This window comes from Ascaphus truei, chromosome 2 (genome assembly GCF_040206685.1).
Source record: "Ascaphus truei isolate aAscTru1 chromosome 2, aAscTru1.hap1, whole genome shotgun sequence".
Classification (NCBI taxonomy): domain Eukaryota; kingdom Metazoa; phylum Chordata; class Amphibia; order Anura; family Ascaphidae; genus Ascaphus; species Ascaphus truei.
This window is the reverse complement of record NC_134484.1, coordinates 402755463-402773203: the sequence shown is the minus strand read 5'-3', so window position 1 is coordinate 402773203 and position 17741 is coordinate 402755463. Positions and strand designations below refer to the sequence as shown.

At 42.7% G+C, this 17741-nt stretch overlaps 1 protein-coding gene across 1 annotated transcript in view; it reads left to right on the top strand.

The window, feature by feature from the left end:
* Positions 1–17741, top strand: part of VPS50 (VPS50 subunit of EARP/GARPII complex) — a 269783-nt gene that overhangs the window by 62011 nt on the left and 190031 nt on the right. The window contains exons 6-9 of the mRNA XM_075587338.1: positions 4095–4165; positions 7534–7651; positions 7736–7771; positions 12647–12729. Coding sequence (XP_075443453.1) covers positions 4095–4165; positions 7534–7651; positions 7736–7771; positions 12647–12729 — 308 coding nt within the window. The remainder of the gene's footprint in view (positions 1–4094; positions 4166–7533; positions 7652–7735; positions 7772–12646; positions 12730–17741) is intronic.

Below are 17741 nucleotides of genomic sequence, written 5' to 3'. Positions count from 1 at the left end.
TGGCTCAGTCAACCGCTGAGCCACTGATTGAGCCACCTGTGCTGAAGCAGGGATACCATTAAAACCTGAACTGTTTTGTGGCCCTTGAGGACTGGAGTTGGCCACCCATAGCCTGGGCTAATGTATTTTCAGCTTTGTTATGTTGCAGTAGTGTTCCCTTTCTAATCCATCTCCTTGTCACCTTGTATATAAATCAAATAATTTCATACCTAATTTGTGTAACATTTTTTTATAGACATAATTACTGTATGGGAACCGTCTTGCACTTCAGGGATGTTTGTTTAACTATGTGAGTGCCGGACAGATCGAGTGCCACCGCCCCCCTGGCACAGTGTGGTCACGCAATCGTGGGGGACATTTTGCAGGAAAAGCAGTCCTCCATTTCTTCACTGGACAGACCTAGACTGCAGTTGCTTCCCCTCATACAGAGGTAAAGGGAAGGGTTCACAGTTTTAGTGTTAGGACCTGCATTTTTGGTTTACCTTGACGTTTGGTATGCAGGCTTACGACGCTTTGGCCAAAGGGTTTAACTAAATAACCAAGTAATTACTATTATTATTGAAGTATTTAGGCTTTATACGTATTACCATATATGTTTTGTCAATTTGATGTAGCATTGGGCACCCCTGTCTAATGTTGTATGCATTTGCCACGCTCAGTAACACTCATTTTGGCATAAATATATATTCACGATGTGGTGGGTGTAGGAGTTTGAGCAAGCTGGGAATGTGTGTGTAGATTTTTATATATTCAGTTTGCATTGACCTGAATAGCAGCTCATCCTCTTATTTTCATAACAATTCCAATGTGCCTCAGAGTTTTTTTTCCTGCGTCTTCATGCTACATGGGAATGTGTTTTTCTGGGACACTTGTCTTTTTCCTTTTTTTTATTTTGTCTATCTCTTACATTTTCCTAACCCTATATGTGTGCCTTCCATGCCTGGCCTATGTCATTTTCCTGCCCTTTTAACCATCGGTCTCGCTCACTTCCTTCCAGCCAATTTCAGTTTTCGCCTACCCTCTTAAACACCTCCAACTCTCTCCTAATGCGTTTGCTATCTCTGCACAGATAAGGTGCTATTGCATTTTTGAATTCAACATTTGCGATACATCCAACTTATTTGACCTGGACTTCCCTCTGAAGACAAATAACTTTCGGTAGGGAAATTGTTATGTACTGTAGAATCATTTATGCTGCTGTGTGTAAACTTCTCTTTCTGCAACTTCTGAGAACAAACCAGAAGAGTTAGGCTTTTGTAATTAATTGACCGATCGGTGCAACCTGTTTATCCCATGGCCTCAGGAGCTTACCAGTGAGTTTCAAGGACAGAGGTGATTCACAGTATTTAGGAGAAAGAAAGGTTATTGAAGAGACACATTGCTACAGTACATGGAGCCTGACTTAAGTACAACACAAAGATCAGGTTCATTGTGGCAAGAGAGCTCCGAGTTTAGATTGAGGTTTAGAAAAAAAGCATGCATTTAATGTTGGGTTTATCTGAAGCCTGTGGAGGATTGATCAAATGACTTTTTGTACTGCTATATTTTGAGTTCTTGGAGAAAGAAAGATATAATATGATGATTCATCTAAACTAAACGTTGATTTCTATATTGTGAAAGTGTCTGTAAATCGCAGTAGAATTTTCTGTCGTTGATTATGCTTGATTTAAGCAATCAACTTTGCACAATGTTCCTAGAATATTTTTTTTTTCAAGCTATATGACCACTTGGTTGGAACACAAAGCAAAACTGAACTGAAAACATATTACAATGGCAGTAGTTCGAATACAAAAAAAATGCATTGATCGATTACCATACTTTTGCTTTAGTGAACGTAGCAGAACCACTTTCTCTGTGCAAAAACATATTTTAAATATTTGCAAGACTAATTGCAGGTCGCCAGGCCTTTCTAACTTCTATTTATTGCTCGAAAACTCTGCAAATGTTGCTGGGAAATGAGATCAATGCAACGTTAGTGCCTCAATTCTATACTGTACTACTTTCCCTCTTCTTAAATGTTTAAAACAATTTTTTTTTATTCAAATGTCTTATTTTTATATGTAAAGCATGGGATGATGTATAATTATACATTCTTACCTAAGCTGCCGGTTGGTTGGTGCATCTGTTTTAAATCTGTCAATATCCTGCTTGTGTGCCTATCTAAATGGCCGCCTTCTGACTGTGTATGCAACATAATGGCATTAGGAGTTAAGAAAAAAAAAAAGCAGACAGTATTATTTAATACTACAGAACTGATTTATTTAAAACAAATAAAAAGGATTTTGCATGTTTTTCAGTTTTAAAGCTGCAGTCCACGTAATATTCTACATAAATTAGTTCTGTACTTTTAGAATACCTGCAACATTTTTTTTAAAACAACTCTGAAATTATATTTTTAATGTATTACAATGTAACAAGCATTTTTTTTTCTATAGCAACCGTTTACAAAGTAACATTCACTTCCTTGTCTGAGACAGGCTCTGGCACACCCCTTTTTGAGCCCTGCTCTCTCTAGCAGTGCACCAATTGTATCTAGTGAGTGCCTGGTCACATGATCTTCCCCACAGATCTTTGTCATATTAATATGCAAATGCTTTCCACTGACTGCAGAATATATTCCTCTACATCCATTTAGTGAACCCCCCGAGCCGAATCTTCACCGAATGTCACAGAAAAACAAATCGATCGGCAACATAGATAAATACTTATCATTATGTGGATTGTATTAATGCACATATTAAAGGGAAATAAAATAAATGAAAGCTTTCAAGTTAAGTAACTACTGAAAACAGTATGGTTTGCATGTTACCTAATGGAAGTAGGAATAATGTGTTGATGGAAATGCAGTATCTTATTGTATCAAAAGAAAAGATTAACTCCTCGAATGCTGAAGAGATTAGCAATACATTTCTAGCACAGAAATAATTTCAGTGAGCGTTCAGTCACCTTTGTGTGCAATTTCACTTTATGGCGAGTGCAATTTACCTGGCATAGCTTCCTTGGGCTACGGCCCCGCTGTCTGCGCTGCACGCGCGTCTGCCAGGCTGGCGGCGCATGCAGCCGAGTTCCCTGGTCTGCAGTGAGCTGCAGGGGGAAAGACGGGGGGGGGGCATGATGGGGGGTGCAGCCATGACGTCACCTGGCAGGTTCGCCCTTATTGGCTGAACCGCCTGGGGGCGTGGCCTAGCGTTCCGTCTGTGAGCTGAGCACAATTTTCCAGTCTGCTGGAAAAACCGACGGCGCAGCACGGCGGCCACCCCTTGAAGTGGGCCCGGCCCGTTGAGGGGCGGCTCTTGTCCCTGGCGGGCGCTGCAGCAGCCAGCGGGGACCAAGCCTAAAACAATTATGTGGAAGAATGATGGTATGGCGCTCAACACTAGTTAAGTGAAATGTTATCTAATAAAACTCATATGTGATATGGAAGTGAATGTGAAACAAAAATAACAGTGGTAAAATATAGAGGGGTTACACATGTTTTAAATGACTGACTAATGTAAGCCTGCATTGTAAGGAGGTCTATGTTGATAAATGTATACCTTTTTGAAATGCCATCTGCACTATCCCAGTCTCTCTTCTTTTTCTTGGGTACTGCTGTACCAAGTATCCATCCACCCACATTTGCCACAGTTTTGGATATGCGATCATTACTCCTATAGTTTGAGTATATATATTGGTGGTTTATTGCAACACATATTCACCTTGTTTTGCAATACTGTGCTATGTCCATTTCTCTCCTTCTGTGATACATCCCCCGCTCCCCTGCTGTTTTGAATATAGCTTCCTAAAACCCCAATTTGTGCTGCTAGTTTTGTACCACACCACAGCATGCGTGGTACAAAACTCCCCCAGGTTCCTGAGACATGTAATTTTGAATTTCCCTTATAAGAATTATTGTCCTGTAGAAACAATATGACCTAAAGTGTCAGCCCCCTGATTAGTATAAAGTAAAACAACAACTTGATTTTGGTGAGGAATGCTACTTTAAGTCTTTTCAGGGGGTAATACTCGTATACTTTATAATAATTAATAAATCATTTTGAAATTGACTTGCTAAATTTTGTTACCGTATAATTGTTTTCTATGTTGCCTTGTAGGAACTTGAACGAGTTACATCTTTGCAGACAAGCCTTCAACTAGCGGCTGTTATTTGCACTAATGGAAGAAGGTAAAGAATAAGTACAGTGGAAACATCTCACGTTTATGTTTTTCTGATACCGAAATTATCTTAAAATACCTTTTCGAATTGCTTACCTAATTTCTTAATACTTAATTTTATATTTTTTTGTAATCGGCATTCAAGATTTTAAAACCTGTCCATCCTGGACCGCTTAATTGTTTTATATTCATCGGAAGACCACCTTTACTACGGAGATCTTTTCATCAATCTGAAATGGAGTAGAAAAGGTGGTTCACGTGATACAGATTGCGAACCCGTGACCATCGCTGCTAAAAGACATTGCAGGGCATTGCAGATCAATATGTCATTGATCATTCACCTATTTACTGAACCTTTTAAATGGCTGATTTTGAAAGTTTGAATATTATTATTATTAGCTCAATTCTCCTATTTCTTTGTCACACATACGTTATGGTGGCTAAAGAAAAGTGACAAAAACCATCCTTGTGAAATTCTTAGGTAGACGTCTTTGTCACAGGAAGAAAATAATGGCTGGCCGGATGCCTATTTTCAGATCATATTGTACTTATTGCCTTAATCACTGCATTCTTTCCTCAGCCTCACATGTACTCCCAGCAAAAGGAATATAGATTTTCTCTAGGTATTCGACAGCGTGTCTTCACTTAATTGCATCTCCAACTAGTACTGTTGTCACACCAGGCATCATTGTATTCATTATTTTCTTGAATGGTCACTGGCCCTGAAACACTCTTCTGGCACCTCTGTAGGAAACCATGCCAGACCAGTGTTATACAGCTTGGGTTTGAAACAACATATTTACTAAAAACTGAAGTGATGTGCGAAACATTATCACATTCTGAAACCAGTTTTTCTATTTCGACTTCTTAGACTTTAGCACTACAGGCAGTCCTCGTTTTACAACGCCTCGCTTTACAACGAATGGCTTATCCAACGCTATGCAATGCATACCTATGTTCATTTTTACAACTCCAAAATGGCTTATCCAACGCTTTTACGACGCTTTGCAACGTTGTGTATGTGTGTGTGTATATATATATATACACATTCACATAAACAACGTTGCAAACCGTCGTAAGAGCGTATATATATAATATTATACTATATAATATATTATTTATTATGTTATATATATATATAATACAGTACTGTATATACACTATATAATTTATGTGTGCTGCATATCTTATTGCCTGCATAAAATAGTTGGTGTATTTTAGTGTTAAAAATGCCTTCAGGAACGGAACCTTTCATTTAAACAGTGTTCCTATGGGAAAACGTGTTTCGCTTTACAACGCCATTTTGAGTAACGCATTGTGTTGGATAACCGAGGACTGCCTGTACAGCATACTTTTTTTTTTCCAAAATTTTTTATTAGGCATTTAGATAATTCACAGTATGCATGAAACAAACGATAATACAGCCTAATACAGATTTTCTCCTTTTGTTGGTTAGAGAAACCGGAAATAAAAGAGGAAAGCTCACCGCTCCCCTGACCCTCCAGGGGCTATGTGGGGAGCGCGAGTATGGAAACAGAGAGTAAGAGTGGGAATAGGAAGGGGAGGGTGGGTGGGGGGGATACCCATTGCTTCCCGTGTCCTCAGTCTATTTTCATTGGTGCCCCTGACCTGGTTTTCCTTTCTCTCTCTCTCTTTTTTTTTTTTTTTTTTAATACTTTTCATATGTGGATTAGTGGCGTAGAGGTGCCATATGGGATAGCCACGGATCCCATGTTTTGTTAAAGGAGTCAGTGGATCTTTTCAAGAAGGCAGATAGTTTCTCCATATTCATCACCTCTTGCACCCTATTTTTTACCGTTTGTTTTGAGGGGGGAGACACCTTCTTCCAGGCGGCTGCCACCGCACATCTAGCCGCTGTAAGAATGAAGGAGATTAATTTACTTGTTGGTCGGTCCAAATTTTCTAAGGGCCTGGCCAACAGGTAGGTCAACGGGTCAATAGGGATTTTGAGGTCTGTGACCTCCTCTATTAATTTTTGTATTGTTCCCCAATATTTTTGAATTTCCGGACATGTCCACCAAATATGGGCCATGTCCCCCTTCTGACCGCAACCTCTCCAGCATAAATCGGACGCCTGGGGGTAAATTTGATTTATTCTAACTGGGGTAAGATACCAGCGAAACAGTATTTTATATATGTTTTCTTTGATTGTGGTACATATGGAAGTTCCTGAGGCATTTTCCCAAATTCTTTCCCAATCCTCTCGGTCTATAACTATTTCCAATTCTGCTGCCCAATGCAGCATATAGTCATGTGTAGGGGCTTCTATGGCCCTTTCCAATTCACCGTAGATTTGTGTTATAAGACCTTTCTGGTGGCCTGTTTCTCTACAGAGCCGCTCGAAACTGGTGAGAGGGGGAAATTTCAACGTTGGGGATAAAGTTTGAATAAAATGCCGAATTTGTAGATACTTGAAGACATCCAATCTTGCTATTTCATATTTGGTTTTTAGGCGTTGATAACTCAGGAACTCCTCAAAGCTCAGGAGGTCAGCAACCGCTCTAATATTTTTTGTTTTAAATTGGTCCCATTGTCTGGGCTCACAGCCAGTGTACAGCATACTTTTTAAAGTTATTTTCTTCTAGTAGCTGTATCTGGATTAAACAATGTTTGCAAACAGATGCTGCGGAGGATTTGGATTTTCTTGTTTATGTTCGATAACGTAATCGACCATTTAATGCCATTTGTGACGGCGTGAGTAAAAACTGAAAAAAAAGTGTGGAGATTTACTCATTCAAAAGAAGCAGACTGTAATCTCCGGATTTACATTCCCCCCCCCCCTAAAATGATTAGTTCAATAGATGAATATTGTTCAGCTGTGAATCATTGATCTTTCTTTTTGGGCCAAACTGCAATGAAAGTACAGTATATTAATGCTGGGGTTCTCGGCATACTATGGCTGGTAAGGACTATGAGATATAAAGGCAACACAAACACACATTTCATAATGGAGAAATTATACCATGAATCAGTGGTGGGCAACTCCTGTCCTCCAGGGCTACCAACAGGTCAGGTTTTCAGGATATCCCTGCTTCAGCACAGGTGGCTCAATCAGTGGCTCAGTCTTCGACTGACTGCTGAAGCAGGGATATCCTTAAAACCTGACCTGTAAGTGGCCCTGACGGACAGGAGTTGCCCACCACTGGAGTTGCCCACCCCTGCCATAAATCATACATTTTAATGCATGTTTCTTTTGAGCTATTTAAATGGTTTTTTTTTTCTTGATCTAATACTGTAGATTGAAACACTTGCCGCTGATATTGAATATAATCCTTTTTTGTGTGTGTGTGTTTTGTTTGAATAATAGGCAGACAGTTTATTCTGTGCGTGTCTTCTGATTGTGACCTTGATTTTCAGACATCTGAACGCTGCAAAGGAAGATTTTACTAAAGCTAGCCTGGGTCTTCTAGCAAACCAGAGGAAAAGGCAGCTGTTAATTGGGCTACTTAAATCCCTGAGGACAATAAAAACGCTGGTAATGATGGCTGTCTATTTGAATATGTCTCGTTTTAGTTGTATTATAAAGTTATATAATGATGCATTTTTCTTCTTTTGGCAGCAAAGAACGGATGTTCGTCTGAGTGAAATGTTAGAGGTAAGATTAAAATATGAAACTTTTTTACTTTTCTGTGGTTTATTGGCAAATGTGCATTACATTTGATGTCACATGTGTGGTGTATTGACAGCCAAATTGTAGAGTAATAAAACTCAAGCTTCTTATTTAGCATGAACACTAAAAACAAGGTTTTTAAATAACATTTTCTTTTTTTTTTTTAATTCCAAGTGTTGTGATTGTGACAGGATTAAAGAAAAGTAAAACAGTCACTTCTGTGGTCTTTTGAAAATATAAAGTTTAACTTTACTCAGAGGATCGACTTTTCGGTTCTCTCTCGGACCTTTGTCAGATACATGGTAATTGTGACATTTGTCTCAGACTTTGTCTGTGAAAACATCAAGATTGATTAAAAAAACTCTTCCAGCTCTGGCAGTGAGTTGATTAAATAATCCATCCAAATTATGTTTCTGGTATGAAAATGCTGTAAATAAATGGGAGAGAGAGGCAGAGTCCTAGGGAATCCTTAAACACTTTTAGCATTTAGGGTTTGTGGTAATTGTAGGGCACTAAATAAATTCTATCCACACACTCACAGGACATCTTAAAGAGGCAATCAAGCAAGACATTTTATTTTTAGCATAGGATTGAAGCAGCAGGTCTTTGTTGCATTAATTTTAGCTCGAGGCACCCCTTGGTTCTGGAGATGCATACCTCCGCAGGAGGTGCTGCTAGCTGCTCGGCTAGTGGAGTACACGTACAGTAATGGCAGAGTTTCAAAGCTCCCGCATGCTCCGGTGAGACTTCCTATTGGCCCTCGTGACCCGGGAGCTTTAAACGTAGCCGCGATACCGGCACCCGCTTTGGAGGTCTGTATCTCGGGAAGCAGCGGGTCTCCGGAGCTGAAATGAATGAGGTTCAGCTCCAGAAAGGTGCTCGCCTTACCTCTGTGCTAGTTGCTTCTAGGCGTCCTGAATTCACCCGTCATGTTTTCATGCAGTGTAGATGAAGACAATTGCACACGAGGTTCAGTGGCAATCATTCAGTTCAGTACTGCATCCTTATTAGAACACTTTGTAGTGCAGAAAACCATGGCAGGTCAGCAGATGTCCTATTATAACAATACCGCCTCTGTACTTTTATTTATTTATTTATAAAATATTTTACCAGGAAGTAATACATTGAGAGTTACCTCTCGTTTTCAAGTATGTCCTGGGCATAGATTTAAGACAAATAATACATACAGTAGTTACAAATACAGTTACATAAATGAACAGGGTATACATTATATAAAAGACATTGCATGCACAGTTAAAGAAAATATATATTATGGGCGTATGAAACAGTTACAGGATAGTTTATAGGATCGCAGAGTCTAAATGTTCAAATCACTAGAAATACTGACTCAGGAGTTAAAGGATTAATAAATAAATCCTTGTATAGAGTGCATCTTCAGATGTGGTTTTATATGGCCATACAGAGAGAACAATATATTCTTTAACCGATTACGGATTTAATTTTCGACCCACTCGCCCATCACTGAAACATACTTCCTAATTGAATCCAAATCCCATTTCCAACCTTTTCCACTGTAGAACATGGCATTTGTTTTTGACAGATGTGAATGCTTGCTTGTAACTACAGTATACTGAACTAAATCATGCCTTTGCTCTGAAAATGTGGACGCCAATTTGCCTTTATTGTCCGCATTGCTTTACATGGGTTTGTGGTGGGGAACACACACATGTTTACTGCTTTTCCTTCTGTTCGGATGTAATGCATTGTCTTCTTGCTGCACATATCATCTGAAAGCTAATACTTGTTGTCATTCTTATGTGTGTGCATCTGGCCCAAGCATTTTAAAATCTTGTTTTCATTGCTATATTGTATATTGTATTGTATGTCTTTATTTATATAGTGCCAAAAGTGCACTTGGCACTTCACAAAGAATACAGTACAGGGAATTATAATAATACAATAAGTGCAGCAAAATCAGACAAAGGGAATAGGAAATCCCTGCCCGAAGAGTTTACAATCTAAGAGGTTTGATGGGAAATTTACAGACAGCAGGTGAAGGAATAAGTGCTGTAGATGGCAGTGCTTGGTCACAATGGGTGGTAGGAGTGACTGTGGGTGTGGGACAATAGCCAGAGGCTATTGGGATGCTTGGTTTGTGGGACAAGTTTTAAGGTTGGTCAGGATTAAATCAGAATCTATATATATATTTTTTTTAAATCGTATGTTGGCTGTGCTTATGGGCAATTTGATTGGTCCGTCGGTCTGTGACTCAGCCTCTGGCCAATCAGATTGGGCCGTGGCCCTACCCCGCCCCGCACACCTCTCATTGGCCTGCGGCCTTTGCTGACCACACCTACCCCAATGGCACCCTCGGACCGCCAGAAAGACCGGCACTCTCGCTCCCCTACCCTCGCCTCCGCTGTTCCTGCCCGCCAGCTCCCCGGTACATTCCACCACTTTTTGCCTGTCCCTGGATCCGCCCACATCCCACAGGTCCACTCACCGGAGCCCCCCTCTACCCCCCCCCGAACAAACCCAGCATCCTCACCCCGGCATCGATCAGCCCTCCCCCCCCACCCCCATCACACACCCCGCAGCGTCACCCCCGCATCGATCAGCCCCCCTCCCCCCCAGCACAACCCCCCCCCCCCCCCGGCACAACCTCCCCCACAGCCTCACCCCGGCATCGCTCCGGACCGCCGCCGGACCCCAAAATCACCGCTCGCACTCACGCTAGCCTGCTCCCGGCCGCATGCACTCCCGCACGACGCCTCTCCTGCCCGCACTCTCGGCCACCGTCTCTCCTGCCCGCTCTCCCGACCGCATGAACTCCCGCACGATGCCTCTTCCGCCCGCACTCACGCACGCCGCCTCTCTCCCGCCGGCCGCACTCCCGCATGCCCCCACCTTTCACCCGCGCCCCCCCCTTTCACCCCGCGCGCCCCCCTTTCACCTCACGCCCCCCTTTCACCCCGCGCACCCCCTGCCCCCCTTTTACACCTGCGCTCCCCTTTTCACCCCTGCCTTTCACCCCCCCACCTGCCTTTCACCCCCATCTGCCTTTCATCCACCCACACCTGCCTTTCACCCCCGCCCCACCTGCCTTTCACCCCCGCCCCACCTGCCTTTTACCCCCCCCACCTGCCTTTCACCCCCCCACCTGCCTTTCACCCCCCCACCTGCCTTTCACCCCCCCACCTGCCTTTCACCCCCCCACCTGCCTTTCACCCCCCCACTTGCCTTTCACCCCCCCACTTGCCTTTCACCCCCCAACCTGCCTTTCACTTCACCCCCCACCTGCCTTTCACCACCCTCCTGCCTTTCATCCCCCCACTCCTGCCAGTCTGTCAGTCACCCACTCAGTCAGTCACCCACTCAGTCAGTCACCCACTCAGTCAGTCAGTCAGTCACCCACCCACTCAGTCAGTCACCCACTCAGTCAGTCAGTCAGTCACCCACTCAGTCAGTCACCCACTCAGTCAGTCAGTCACCCACTCAGTCAGTCAGTTAGTCACCCACTCAGTCAGTCACCCACTCAGTCAGTCAGTCAGTCAGTCAGTCACCCACTCAGCCACTCAGTTAAAGTTGTGCGCTAAAAAATATTTTACCCTGGTAGGTGCGCTATGGGTTGGGTTGGGGGGGGGAGGGGGCGGACCTGCTCCTCTCATTTGTCCTGGGCCCCATGCTTTCTGTTGACGACCCTGCTCCCGCCCACCACAGCAGCACACACCCCGCCCCACAGTAAGTCAGCTACCGCCACTCCCCGTCACACACCACACCCAAGTCAGCCACCGCAGAGATACCCGCAGCGTGCCGCCGCACCCCATCACTAACGCACCCGCAGTGAGCCGCCGCACAACCCTCCCGCCTGCCCCCTCTGTGATCCGCCACCGGACAGCTCAGATTACAACCCTCACGCCCAAACAGGGAGCTGCCGTCTAGCTGTCAAGGGGGGGGGGCGGAATCCCAACCCTCCCGGCCGCCCCCCTCAGTGACCCGCCGACCTATGAAGGCGGAGGAGGGGGGGAATTGGAGATGTGAAGGGGGGAATTGGAGATGTGAAGGGGGGAATTGGAGATGTGAAGGGGGGAATTGGAGATGTGAAGGGGGGAAATCGGAGATGTGAAAGGGGGGTGAAATTGGATATGTGAACGCAGGGGGGGGACGGACGGGACGCAGCTGTGAAGGGGGACGACGACCGGAGCAGTTAAGGAGGGGGAGCGGGAAAATTAAATCCCGGGCAACGCCGGGTATATCAGCTAGTGTATACAGTATATAAAATGTTATAACCTGCAACACAAAATGCAAACTAAAAATAGGCTTTGTGGTCCCTGATTTGAAAAGGAATGACCTTTTGTTATCTGTATTCCCATTGTCATATTTAAAATGGGAACTTGTCAGTCTTTATTTGGAATTACGATTCATAGCTTTTTTTCCATAACGACCTTCACAATCACTCCATACTTCAAAAGCCTCTAGCGATATATTTCTGTACTCGCGTATCACTGTATATACAGCAACTATTATAGAGTACAGAAAATAATGCAACTGTAACACGGTAACACTAGTGAATCATTCACTAATGGCCAATCCCCTTCAGTGTATCCCACAAGCAAAAGATTTACACGTTCCCTGTGAGGCGACTGATTACTTACTGAGCACAGTTATTTTAGAACATCTGCCTACTTGTCCACTTTGCTAAGTGTATGAGCACGAGGAACACTGCTACTTTGTATAACAATCCCCTTTCAATCATAGCGTTCTCCTCCATAATAATGCGCACAACATACAGTAATATGTATGAGTTTTGTAACTCCTTCATAAATGGATATGTTCTAGTTAAAACGCGATTATTATTCTTGGTCATGTTGCAATTGTGATTTTCATTTTGTTTTAAAGGAAGAAGATTATCCTGGAGCTATTCAGCTCTGTTTGGAATGCCAGAAAGCAGCTAGTACATTCAAACACTACAGCTGTATCAGGTACAGACACTGTTTATTTAAAGTCATGTTCTTTGAATATTAGTCATCATTCTAGTTTTGAAAAATGATTTTAGATAATAGACAGCAAAGGTTGTCATTTGAGGAATCTTTTGTTTTTGCTGAAATATGTACATTTATCTTACATTTTCCTATATATTTTCCTTTTCATGTTGATCATCAACTTTCTGAGCAATAGCAATAATATTTGATTAGTTGGTGATTGCTCTATAGTTACCATATCACTAGAATTTGTGCACTTCTCCCCCCCCCCCAAATTGGCTTTAATTGACGTTTCCTTGATGTTTTGCCTATCACCATTCAGAGTATTTGTGGGAGGGGCGTGGGGGGTGACTGGGACCTCAAGGGGGGTTATATTGGAAAAGTTTAGATGCTTCATTCAATAGGTTGTGTTGAACATATCTCATCTCGTGTAAGAACATACCCAGGATTGAATTGAGCAAATATAAGGAATCATCTGTGTTACAAAGTTTCATTTCTGAATCGTTCCCTTTTTTTTAACTGCCTTTTATTTTATGAAGTTTAATTACCCAGGCAGTGACATAAATTGAACCAATTGCAATTAATTTGAACAGAAATAAAACAGAACAAGGACTTAAAGGAAAAGTTATATAGGGCAAATAATTAAAATGAAGTATGTCTTGCATCTCCAGGGAGTTGTCTGGGAAGCCAGAGAAGGAGACAAGAGAAAATAGAATGTTGACTGCAGTATGGAAAGTAGATGATCACTATACAAATAGTTTGCTGTAGAAACCCTAAAAATTAATGCTTTGAACTAGTGATGTACCGGGTATCCGGCAGACCCGGCCATATTTCACCTACAAGGAAGTTACCCAGACCTGGCTCAGGGCGCTGGAACCCGGTGCCAGGTACTTCCGTCCTGCTCTGCCCCCTTGGTCCTCCTCCTCAATCACCCCCCTTGCTCTGGGGCGGCGGGAGAAGAGGACGGAGAAAGGCAGAGCAGCAGAAGCACAACAGCCGGCGACAGAGGGAGAGAAGGAGACGTCAGCCTGCAGATGATAGCAACCAGCGGCGGAGGGCGAGAAGGAGGGTGGAAGCCTGCAGGGGACAGCAGCCGTGGCAGAGGGACAGGAGGAGGACATCAGTCTGCAGAGGACAGCAGGCAACGGAGGGAGTGAAGGACGGCAGACGGTGGTGGTGGGAGAAGAGGACCATGTGAGCCGAGCAGGAGCGACACAGGGGGACAGCCGGGGACTCCCTGCCTCTCTGTTAATTTTACAATTCAACTCCTATTTGCCCCCTGTAACCCTAACCCCCTTCACACTGAATGTATGGCCATATTTGCTCTCCAAATTTCTGACTATCCCTCTCATCCATTTATTGTCCTTTTACTATCCCCTCTGCCATGACCTCTACATCATCTGCGTTAGATTATCTTGGTTCTTACCTCTGTGTTAAACTTGTGGCTTCTTCTGTAAATCAGTATTGCAGACATGAAGAAGAGAGGGCTCTCTCGAAAGCTTGTCTTATATCAATAGTTAGTCCAAATAGAAAAGGTGTCGCCAAATGAACTACAAAGGCTATTTCTATTTTTTTTATATATTTTTTTTTCTTTCTCCTTCCACCACATGCCCTCTCGATCCCATTCCTTCACGCCTTATCAGACTTCTTGGTCCTGTCCTTGTCCCCACTTTCACCCATATCTTCAACTCCACCTTGTCCTCTTGCACTTTGCCTTCATGCTTTAAACATTCAGTGGTCACACCTGTTCTCATAAACACCCTTGACCCTACGTTCCTTATTAACTAGCACGCTGTATCCCTCTTGCCTTATGTTCTCCCGTGTGATCGGCTTTCTTAATTCCCATCCTCTCCTGGACTCTCTGGTCTAGGACATTTGGTTCCGCCCATTTCACCGTGACCAAGTGACCACTGGTATTTAGCCGCAAGTAACCTCGCCACAGGGTCACTCTGCTGCTTTGCCACTAAGGTAAATCCCTGACCTTAGCCCTTACCCTACTAACACCTAATACTAATGCAACCTCCTACCCTAAAAACGTTAACCTATTACCCTAAAACCACTTAACCTAAGCCCTTACCCTTACAACTAAAACCCTGTAAGAGACGTGTGCAGAGGTATGCAATAGAGACTGGTTTTAAGGTGAACTAAAATAAGGCTTTTATTGCGCCTGCTTTTGTAACACATGAAAATCATCAAACATATGCAAATAAGGGGTCAAACAAAGCCTCTGCTCCACTTGGGAGTATTTCTAGGTAAACATATGCAGTCCAGAACTCCCTTTAGATAGCATGTTTCCCAGCCCCAAACATATATTTTGATATGTGCAGATATACAACAGTCTTAGAAAGTAAAGCTTATCTGTCTCTGGTAGCTGTAGGGGGGAATCCTTCTCTGCTCTCCTGGGTCAGCCTTTTTGACCTAAGGCACTTTCAGCTTTCAAGTTTTAGAAGTCTTCTCCCCCTTGTTGTCTGGCTGTCAGTCTACAGCGCTCAAGACCTCTCTGTCCCTTCCTGGTTCAGCCCACGTGTGAGCTCAGGAGTCTCTCCTTCCTGTCTCAGGAGGAGCCTTTTCTCTAACAAACCTCCAGTCAGCCAGGTGCTGATCAATTAACCAGCACACTGCTGGATTAGAGGCAAGTTTTTTTGAACAGGGATAAGTCCCCTATTAGAAACCTCTACAGTTAACCCCCTACCTTAACCACTAAAACACCTAAAGTTAGTCCTCATCCCTAAAAACTTACCTTACAGTGGAAGCGGCCTGGCAGTGGAGCGTCCCTCTGTGACCAAACGCCGACTGGTATTTAGTTGTGGTGAGACGGATGTGACCAAATGTCCCATTCCGTTAGTCTGGCTTTCATACAGCTCACTCAACAGAGACTGCCCTTACCAAAGTAGCCAATGATCTCCATGATGCAAAATCCCAAAGTCATTTTTTTATGGCTTGTCCTACTTGGTTCCTCTGCTGCTGTTGATACTGTTGATCACTCTTCTCCTTTATATTTTAAACTATCTTGATATGCGTTACCAAGGTCATACTTCCCTCACCACTCCTTCTGCGTCTCTGCTGTTTATATGTCTTCATCTACTGTTTGTTGTATCTCAGGGCTCTGTTCTGGCACCTCTCCTTTTCTTTCTACACACTATCACTTGATGACCTCATCAACTCTTTTGACTGTAGGTATCATCTCTTTGCAGATGATACACAGATATATGTATTCACTTCTAACCTCACAACTGCAATACAGTCCCAAGTTTCTGATTGCCTCCTGGCTATATCTTTCTGGATGACTCAAACTTAATATGTCTACAACTGAACTCCTCATATTGTCTTTCCTTTGTCAGTCTACTGCTAAAACTTTAATGCATGCCCTTATTCTTTCCCATCTGGATTATTGTAACATACTGTACTGCTAACAGCTGTTCCTTGCAACTTTCTCTTTTGCATCTACCCAAAATTCTGCAGATATTCACTTTCCCCACAAATAGTCCCTACTCATGTCCTCCATAAAGCCCTCTCCTAGCTTCCTATCAAGTTTTGGATCACCTACATAGTTATCGATCTTACCTTCAAGGTTCTCCACTCATCTGTTCCTAAGTATCAGCTTTGGTCTATCGTTATGTCCCTGCTTGGATCCTGCGCTCTTCTCATAAATGTCTCCTTTCCACCGCTTCTATCCTTTCTACTCTTTCCATCCTCTCTCGCCATAAACATTTTTCCCTTGCTGACCCTTACCTGTGGAATCCTACACACTCAGTATATGCAGCGCAACCTCTCTCTCCACCTATAAGTCAAACCTAAAAACACACCTTTTGAATGATGCATTTCAATGACCTGGACTCCTGGCTACTGTCCCACACCCACAGTGACTCCTACCAACCATTGTGGCCAAGCATTGCCATCTACAGCACCTGTTCCCTCACCTGCGGTGTCTGTAAGTCTCCCAACATTCCACTTAGGCCCTGATCCACAAGAGGGTGCTAATGTTTAGCACATTTTTTTTGTGAATCTGGTCCTTAGATTGTAAGCTCTCAAGTGCAGGAGTTGCCTTTCCTATTTTCTGATTTTGTCTGTTGCAGTTATTGTGTTGTAATTTCTGGTTTTGTATGGGCTTTTGTAAATCTCTGAGTACACTGTGGACGATATATAGATAAAGATATACGTGTGTGTGTGTGTGTGTGTGTGTGTGTGTGTGTGTGTGTGTGTGTGTGTGTGATCGTTTTGTGCTTACATTTATATCGCCATTTTATCTTCAGCCTCTTTAAAGCAATATGTTTTCCCTATATATTTGAAACTATCAGTTATAGTAGTGAACAACACTGAAATCAGAGCTAGTAACCCTTAATTACCTGCTCATTTGACAGCAATTTAGCAGTTTGCGCATCATCCAACTTCTATATCACATTTGTATCAAAAATTACATTCCCAATTATTTCTATGACCTGATCCATTAATACGGGAAGTCATTTCTCATGTAATGAGAAAGCAGATGGGAATAGGAACAGATAATTATTGTTCAGTGATTCCTTCTTACGTAATATTGTTTAATGAAAGCATAATTTAAAAATGCGACAGAACTATAAGGATTATTCATTTCTTACTTATTCAGTAATTAAATGTACAAGAATAGATAGTTTATCTTCATGCTAATGTAGAAAATAATAATAAGTGGCATATCAAGCCATTGGTTTCGTTCATTATTTTTATGGGTTAAATGATTTATTTTTTATTTTTGTTTAACCTCTAAATAGTTTATTTTCTTCATGTTTGTATGAAAGATTGCACTGTGGGTTCCAGGGTAGAATTGATAGAAAATGACTGCGCCTATATAAGCGACCAGAATTCAATCTTTAACACACTAATGGATAAAATGTGCTATAGGAATATTGAGGTAAAGGTCCCCTCAATTAATGAGTGCTACAGAGCATTATATCCACTTGTAAAATAAATTGCTGCTTCCGGATCACATAATATTGTAATGAAATGCTGTGTGGAGCTGTATAGGTTAACCCCTA